We start from the raw sequence: 9,618 nt of genomic DNA, 5'->3' as shown, positions 1-9,618 counted from the left end.
AATTATATATATAAAAAAATATATATAATTTGTTATAAATTTAAATTAAATATAATTATCTTTTTCATATCATTCAGATATATATACCGATCTTAAATTCGTCACAGTCAATATAAAACTTAGAAATAAATTATTCATTAATTAATATCGGATAAAGTGCTCGTAAGAGTTAAGGAATTTTCTCGATAGTAGTTGCTTGCTTTGTGCTATGAATCCTGCATTTAGATATTATTTCTTTGTTAGCCTGATTAATCTTTCATTCTTCAGTAGAATAAAATGCAAAATATCATTTTTCAATTACAATTCATTCACTTATCATCATAATACACACAGGATTGTATATCTTTTATGCTTGCTCTTAATTCACAAAAATTCAATATATATGCGTGTGTGTTGTATGTCTGTATACATATATATATTTTCAAAGAAAAAATTTCTTATTCGATCATTACATAATTAAAACGCATATTATTATTAGCACGTGATATTGTACAATGTGTGCTTGTCCGTCTTCTTCCTTTAATATTACATTGATGTGACGGTTGAAAAATGTATGCTTGCGATCTCGGCGACGGTTTTAAAGCAGAGTGTTTTAGACTATCATACTATATGTATAGTTTTAAAGCTATACATGTATAATATATAATAAAACATTATATTTAATAGAAGACACAGAATCAATCTTCTTGGCAACGAATAAACGTGAAATTAAAACGATTCCTTCTAATCTATTGGTAAATTGAATCATTAAAATGATTATATTTAATTTGATACTAAAAAAATTTTTATTTTAGAAATTTGACTAAATTTATAATAATAATTATAAATCAATATATTTAGAGTTTATTGTATTTCATTCTTTTCAAAATATATTTAATACAATATATACTAAAACTAATATAAAAATCGAAACGAGAAGAGATGCAAGAATTTGCGGACAATGACCAAGTTTATCAGTGATGACGAAATAGATGAAAAAAACATAGTCCAGAATACTCTGTATATAAATATATATATCAAATTTCTCTCTTGATTGAAATAGCACGAGATCGCATTTTTATTTTCTAGTATCACTTAGATATTAATTTATTTTTAGTTTTTTTTACTTACTGCACATTCTTTGCACCCAAAATGTAGCACATTTTAGGTTTAATATATTTTTTTCATTTTATCGAATAAATTGTGGATATACGTAAAACACACATAAAGAACAACATTACTCAGCATCATCTTACTTAACTAATTAATATTAGCCTTTGTTACATTTCAGTTTTTGTCATCAGTCCAAGTTGCACAACATTTTATGTACATGTATCACTCAGCTCCAGCAAATTTGCCTATTCAGATATTCACAATTTGTTCATCTCGTGATGTGAATTAACTTTTTTAAATCTCTCTTTCGCAGTATCATAAGTCAATATATATGTATATGTGTACATGTGTATGTATCCTCTCATTCGATATTTCAAGCATATGTACTTACAGTTCTAAAGCAGTCTTGGAAATTTTTCTGGATATTAGGCATATTGTTGGAAAATTTGTACATTAGCTTTTAACACTCTGTGTATGAAATTAACTAAATCAAAAACAATGCAAAAATAAATGTTTTAACAAATACTATAGGAATAATGGTAAATGCTAAAAACTATCATGTTTCCATTGTCAGCTTTATCGGTTGTATAAATTAGAAAAAAAAAAAATTTCTTTTGGAGCTCATTCATATATACGTATTTTATATATACATATAATGTATCTAAAGCAATTATATATATTTTGTTTAAAAATGTGTTACATTTCTATAAAATAAAATATTTTGTGTCAAGTCTTTAATAGCAAGCACAAATTAAAATTTTATATTGCATCTTCTGGCATTATCTTTTTTTCTATCCAATATATATAAAGTATATATTGCATTATAAACATGCTTATAATTCAACAAAATTAAATTATGTGTAACTTTATAAAATATTTAGAAAGTAATGTTTTTATATATAAAGCGCTTTTCTGCGATTTTTGGCTTCATTTTGCCCATGTAGATACAAATAATTTATATGAACAATATGCTTGAAACTTAATGTTCAAGAATCGCATGATACACATCCAGGTTATAATTCTTTATACATCAAGGATTAACATTGGGCATGAAGTGCAGACTGGTAAATATACATAAATCAAATATTTATTATACAGTTACTACTACTTACATTGACAACCGAAAAGCTTATTGAAAGTATTTTAAAGGGAACTGATTTCTTAAAGAAATTATGTGTTTCTGTTTAATTCAAGTATGATTGTGTTTTACAATCGTTACAAATATACATATATATACAAACTAAATACTATTTCTGTCGAACTGGATAAAGTTTCATAGTGCCTGACCCCCTCGAAGCATAGGTCTCTCTATCGCACAACAGGCGATAAGAAACGTACAAATGGCAAAACAAAGCGCTCGGTTGTTCTTGTGCGGTACATCATGTACTCTTTGTCTTCTTCAAATCTGATCTTACAACGCATATTGTAAGTTCCTTTTTAACAGATTTACCAGATAATTGTAATCACTGTAGTCACAGTTTAACTACGACATTGCAGTATTACCGAGTATCTAAGCATATGCTTAGAGAACTCCTATATCTGTAAATCAGTTGAATTTGGCTATCTATAGCCAAATTCTCTTAGTTTATTCATAATTATCCATGAGATTATTTTCCCTAGTGCACAAGGTGTTTCCAGACAAGTGGAATGGACTATGATTCGTTTAATATCTGTAACTTTTCTTTACGCATTATATAGTACATCGTGCTACATCATATTATGCCACAATACTACCACTGTTCGTTTCATTAAAGAAAGTTCATTCTTCCTTTGTTTTACTGACATTCGACCGATATAATTTACTCAGTTTTCATTCAGACCCTATTTATGTTTTGCATACTATACACAGACCTATGAATGAGTGCCCACCACAAATTTCCTTTAAAAGCACTTATTGTTGTGTCCGTTCCTTAGCAAGAGCTCAATCTATGTCTCTTTCAAAAATGAGAGGATAGATCTGTTTTTACATGTAGGAGGGTCGTAAAATGATAATAGTAATTAAAAATCACAAATGTCTTGTTCTTTCCAAGTTTGCCTACTATGACAATCGTTGTCGTTTTGGGGAGGGACTTGACTCCGAATCGTCATCGTCCTCATCTGAATCTCCTTCATAATCGACTAATCCCTGAAAATTAAATTGCTAAATTTTAATTTCATACGAAACCTACAGATTACTATAAGATTTGTCTGTATATAAATTGCTATTTACAAATCAACTTAATTACTATGTCAATAGGTGACTTTGAGTATCAATTAACTTAGTGGCATATAAAAAAAAATATGTTACTACTACATTTATATTGTACTACTAAAATATTCCAAATATGTATATATATCTTTTTTGGAAGATTTACCTTTTTGAATAGTGCAGTTCCTGTTTTTTCCACAGTTCCGATAGCCGGAGTAGGATTTATGTCCGAAGCAATTGGCGATTCATTCGTTGTTGACGAACTATTATTGATTTGCGGTTGTTGCGAGGTAATGTTATTATTAGAAGTATTGTTGTTTAACACAGACTGCTGTTGCTGTTGCTGCTGATGACTCTTTGAATCTGCAAGAGCAAAATTAAGTGCAAAATTTGAAAATAACGATTGTTTCTTGACAGAAACCGGAAGTATAACATCTGTTGCTATCGCGGGTACTACCGCCTTACCCTCATCATACTCCTCCTCTTCGTTAAACCATAGTTCTTCCTCCTCCTCTAGCTGCCTCTGGTCTCTTCGGTACCGACTATTCCGCAAAATTGATGGAACACTACGCATAAAAAAAAAGTTATTTTAATACATTACATCTATTATGACATATAGAAATAATTGTCCCGACAGTTTCTGTATTGGTACATTTATTATATCATGTAACATATTCTACACAATTTTGTTCTTCATTTTATTTTTGTTATAACAAAAATATAGAAAATGTACATTTCGTAATGTATATACCTGTCAATTGTGGTTCTATCACGATCTTTTAATTTGTCTTGATGTTGTTCGTACCTTAACTTCAATGCCTTAAATGTTTGTACATAATCAATTGCTTCCAGTTCCTTTGAAAAGTTTTCAACAACATGTGAACATAGTGACTTGATATCCTCCTAGAACATTACAACAAAATGTGTAAATAAAAGTAATAAAAACTCGATTTTACCTGTAATCTCTATTAATTGTAAGCACTATCACACTTACCAATTTGATAAACTCAAACATTTCCAATATAGCTGAATCCAGAAGATTGTATCTACCATTGTTTCTTACAAATGCATCGAATACAGGGGCAAATAAATTACCCTTAATTATATATCTATTATAAAACTCGTCCTTTAGAGCTATAATTTTCCTCATAAACCTTAGTGCACATAGTACTAGAAATGTGTGTGTTGATTTCATTAAAACCAATATTCTTCTAAGTAAATCTTTGTTCAATATGCAGTTCTTAATGTGGTATGTGTGGTGTTCCACACAGAATGATAACAGCTCCAAGATCAATCCCAAAAGTTGTACTGTTCTATAATCCTCTCTTGCAGGTCGTTCTCCGATTGTGTTTGCTAGGAGAGGCGCTATTAAAGTACCAATACTATTCTTGTAAAAGTAATTTAAGAAATCAGTCTTTTCTGATTTGTTAACAGAAGCCAACATGTTCTCTGGATCCAGAAGTAAACGTAGCACACCAGCCAACTGGACTGCACCGCCCAACTCAGGATCGCTATCTCCGACAAGTTGAGCAACTATTACATTCACTAACATTTGGTCCTGTTCTGTGTTATTTATCTGTTGTAATGTATAATCTCGTACAACACTTGGAGAATATTCCACGATATAAGTCAATATATCTATACTGGCCGTTTTTGTCTGCGCATCGTTCATCGCTAAAGTGATTTCTAAAGCGGGAAGTATACCAAGCTTTCCCTTGCGGCTGAAGATTTTGCGAAAAATTGCAAAATTCCTTTAAAAAAAGAACCAAATCGCGTCTCTTGCTATCTAAGGTCGCTTCGTCTGTTAACTGACGAAAAAGTTCAGTAAGAAATTTCTCATCATCCTGTATCAAAGTCACTATTTCAACTTTATTGAAGAATATAAAACTACTCAATGTACTCAACATGTTATCCTCGAATACACTCGGGGTTGGCAGCACTACATCTTGAATGTATTGAACTCTGTACGTTTGATGGATCTTAGCTAACAGTTCGGTATTTGTGATAGGAATTGCTTGTTTAAATCTGGCTAACTGTCGCAGGTATTCTCTATGCCTCTTTGGCTGAGATAACGTTGGCTCGTATTCCAAACATCCAACAACATCAAAAATTGTATCATCGCTGAACATAACTTCAAACAATGCATTCTTATTAAGTAGGAAAATATTTTTGAATATATCATAAAGATGATGCAATCCCTCAATGTTCTCTAAATCTTCACACGTACGAAAAAGATTTAGCAATTTCTTAATATAACCTTCGGATTCTAGTGCTACTGCTAATTTTTCTTTTCTCATTGGGGATGTTAAACAATTTTCTATGAGCTCGTTAATATCTTCCAATCGACTAAGTTCACACGGAGGTAATTCGATAGGTGGTGCTGCATCTGACATATCATCAAACCGTTCATCTTCAGATTCCTCCACAATGTCTTGTGTAATTTCTACAGATGGATCCTTGCCTTGAACTTGACAAATCTTTTCCCATATTTCGTCACAGCCAGCCTTTTCTTGAAAACTTAGGGCTAAGTCGAAATTATCTCCTTCAGACCATACTATTAAAGTGTCCTAAAATCATACAACAATTTACTTGTATATATCTATGTATATACTAATCCTCCTTTTATTGCTTTTCTATATCATGCTACATAAATTATATATCCACTATGTTAATATTTACAATATAAAAAAAAATCTGGTTTACAAATGGTTTATAAAAGTATCAAATATTCTATGGCGAATAATATTACAAATCATTTTCTTATTTCAAATTTTATCAAGAAATTAAAGAAATATGTTATTTTTTAAAGGAATATATTATTTTTATTTTTCTAACATAAAACTGACACCGTTTTATAGTTTTATTATTCACAAATATAAATATTTACAACTTTTGTAAATCACAGAAGATTTGCATTAGCCATATACCATGGTAGCATAACACGTATGATTGACGATATGAATATGACAAAGACAAAATATATAGAAAATCATAAGGACCTCTTTATAATACAGTCGTAACAAAAGCAAATCAATAAAATTCTTCAATCGCTTATTACCTGTTGTTTCTGATATGCTGTATCAGGTTGTATTCTACTCTCCAGTAAAACAGAGCCATCGCTTTCCGCTCTTACTAAAAGAGAAATCCCCTTTAATCTATCTACATAGGAGGAGGAAACATGGCCTGTGCCACGATCATCCCATTGTCTATCTGCATTAAGAGCATACAATTTCACTCTCCTACGTGTATCCGTCATATTGTAAAACTATTTAGTGCACTTTCTCTCTGATATCACCAACTATTCTGCATGCCTTTCCGAATTAGCTCAATCTTTGGCTCTCTCAGCGATTATCTCTCTATAGGAAACCTTCAGATATTTAACCAATCAATGAGTGGACAAAAACGGAGATATGTTAAATTTCCACATGCCCTTATACAATTCATCAAGGTTTCTTGTTATTGCATCCTATGTATAGTATAAACAAAATGTGCTTGGTATATCAATGTCTTTATCGAAAGACACACGCGCGCTGCGTGAGACTAGTGTTTCAGTCGGAACCTGCGTGTGACGGATAACGAAACACCAAGTTTTATACACCAGTCGATTTCGGCGTCAATCGGTCGAGGAAACGCGTGTTTCGGCAGACTTGGAGCATAGCATGAGCAATGGTAGTTCCGCACTTCCCCGGCCTTTCTCGTGGCTTCGCCGAATTATCTATGACGCTGAATGTGCACGACGCACCGTTCTCTTTACGCAAATTACCCCCCGGCGATGCTCGTGGTGCGTCTCCTAATGAAAAACTCTCCCTGAAAGAGACGAGTGCGCGCGGGAAACGTCCGCACGACGTACGTACTTGCACTCTCACGTGTAGCGTTCGCGACGTGTTCGAGACACACCGGTCTTAGATACGAGACACCCGATCGGCTTGCGGATGTCGCGATTTTACTTCGATAGGCGATACTCCCCGTCGACGGCGAACGCCGTGTGTACGATTCTCGTTGCTGTGTACGATTCTTCCCGCGGCGGCGGCGGCGAACGTAGAGAGCCCGAACGATAGAGGCTACCTCCGCGATGCGGCTGCTCATAGGAACACGATTATCTCACGCGAATACCCGTGACAGTCGTCGCCGGCTCGCATCGCCGTTCGTTCCGCGTTTCCCCTAAGCTATATCACTCTAAAATTGACATAGGCAACCCACAAGCAGCCACAACACTACATTCCGCCATGATAGATCATAACAACGCGCCACGGGGTCTCCCGCATACGACACAAGGATGCTGGCGCGAATTTCGAACGGTTCAACGATTCAACGACCCTCGTTCAACGATTATATGGCGGATACACTCTTATCGAGCTTGGAACGATATCATAACCGTACCGATCGAGTCGTTTATGACATCGCGATAGAGTATATAATCGTGGTCGCCGATTCTATATATACGGATATATCGATGGGTCGACGATACAAAAGTCGGAGAAATCTAGATCGCGACGATGATAACGATGTCGAGGTCACGCCGTCGGTAACGCGAGAAGTGGTACGTTCGGTAAACGTTCTTGCCAATTCTATGCGATTTCTTTTTTATTTCCTGTGCGTTTGAGAAACGCCATGCTTCCTTCTCTTCGACGCCGTGCGAATGAATCTTTTTCGGAACACAGAGAATCCAACGACAGATTCGACTCGATCGCTGATGATGTCATGATTCAAAGATGGCCGAGCGACTTTCGGAAAGTGACGACTTTGAAATGTTAAAATGCGGTGAACGTCATAAAATGCATATAAAAATATATTAATCGAAAAATTTGACCAGTTTTTTTTTTTTTTTTTTTTCGAATAATATCAAATGATATTTCTTTCCTTTGAAAACAGAGCAATAATAATACTAATTGGATTGCGGCCTATTTTCGAATTATGACAAATTATTAACGATTCTCGATAATGGAAAAATATAACAGATTATTTTTTTATTATTACCTTCATCCAATATGTAAATTGGATATATACAATATGAAATTTAACATTCAATACTTGTTATATTCTTCTAAGATTCTGAATATGTAATTTTGAGATTTACTGTATTATTTAAGTTTGCAACTTGACAGTTCAATGCAGTGTATTCTAGTCCTCTCATTTTCATGTTTTTTTTTTTTTTTTTTTTACAATGTGCGATAAAATAATTTTACTAATTGTAAGATAAGATATAATTGTATATATATGACACACACATAACACACGCACACATGATAATATAGAAAAAGACAGAATGTACAAGATTATAAAAATTTATATGAGTATATAATACATGTTGTTATTTCATCCAAATATCGATATTGGATGGACGAATCGTTTTTTTTTTTACCGTAGAAAGAGACAAATTAATTAAATGGATATTAAATGATGCGATGTATTTGCGAGTATTATTAGATGAAAATCAGTCTAATTAATTTATCGAAAAATTCGCTGTATTTTAATGTGCAACGAGTCCCGGTGTCAGATATATATATTCTGTTTTACGAAACGAAGAGCGTGCGCATTTCGAGATGTTAAAATGAGGTTATAAATATACTTTTCGAGTGATCAATAAGACTTGATAGACAATTTATGCCAGATGCATTTTTGTCTCATATCGCGTGTTATACAGCTTTTTAATTTTTTCACATCGCACAATCGCATTTGTTATTAGATCGATAGTTTTCTCACAAATGTGTCAAATATAAAAATGTGATTCTTTTTAAGAAAGAGTAATGTATTTCTAATAATTATACATACATGCTCATAGCAAGAAAAAGAATAACATATAATATATTTGATAAAAATAAATGACAATACATTTTCTATGACAATAAATCATTTCTTTCTATTAATATCCACCTTATTTTTCACATTGCTATTGAGATAATTGTAAAAAAAAGTTAGTTATAAAAATGCATATATATAATTTAAAATTCTATTGAAAAAATTTATGTTATAAATATACATATTTGAAGAGAAAAATAATATATTCTTGTGAAAATTTTACTTTAATGTATAGTTATACTTATCCTGTGCGCAATATTTTAAAATCCTATCTTTTATTTAAGAATTTACTTGTTTGCATATATAATCGAATGCCATACTAGAATAACAAGAATATTGATGTTATTTATAGGAAAGGAATTTAAAATCATATTTATTCAAATCAAGTTTAAGTTTATATCTTTGTGTTTCTCATATATATAATTTTACAAGCATATAGTAAATAATGGATTTTTACAAAAAAAAAAGAAAAAGGATTATATGTTATTAATAAATAATTATATAGTATATTTTTTATATATAGTATAATATAATATAAT

At 32.1% G+C, this 9,618-nt stretch overlaps 1 protein-coding gene across 1 annotated transcript; it reads right to left on the bottom strand.

Moving 5' to 3' along the window:
- Window positions 1–2,163: 2,163 nt before the first annotated feature.
- Window positions 2,164–6,536, bottom strand: LOC115239635 (serine/threonine-protein phosphatase 4 regulatory subunit 3). The gene is given in 7 exon segments (XM_029814256.1): window positions 2,164–3,217; window positions 3,447–3,643; window positions 3,746–3,846; window positions 4,032–4,183; window positions 4,275–4,989; window positions 4,991–5,847; window positions 6,339–6,536. Coding segments are annotated over 7 exon segments (2,307 nt in total). The 3' UTR covers window positions 2,164–3,130.
- Between the last annotated feature and the right edge of the window lie 3,082 nt (window positions 6,537–9,618).

The sequence above is a fragment of the Formica exsecta genome, unplaced genomic scaffold (assembly GCF_003651465.1).
Source record: "Formica exsecta isolate Colony F162 unplaced genomic scaffold, ASM365146v1 scaffold393, whole genome shotgun sequence".
Classification (NCBI taxonomy): Eukaryota; Metazoa; Arthropoda; class Insecta; order Hymenoptera; family Formicidae; genus Formica; species Formica exsecta.
Note: the sequence above shows the minus strand (reverse complement) of the source record. Positions and strands in the feature narration are given on the sequence as shown.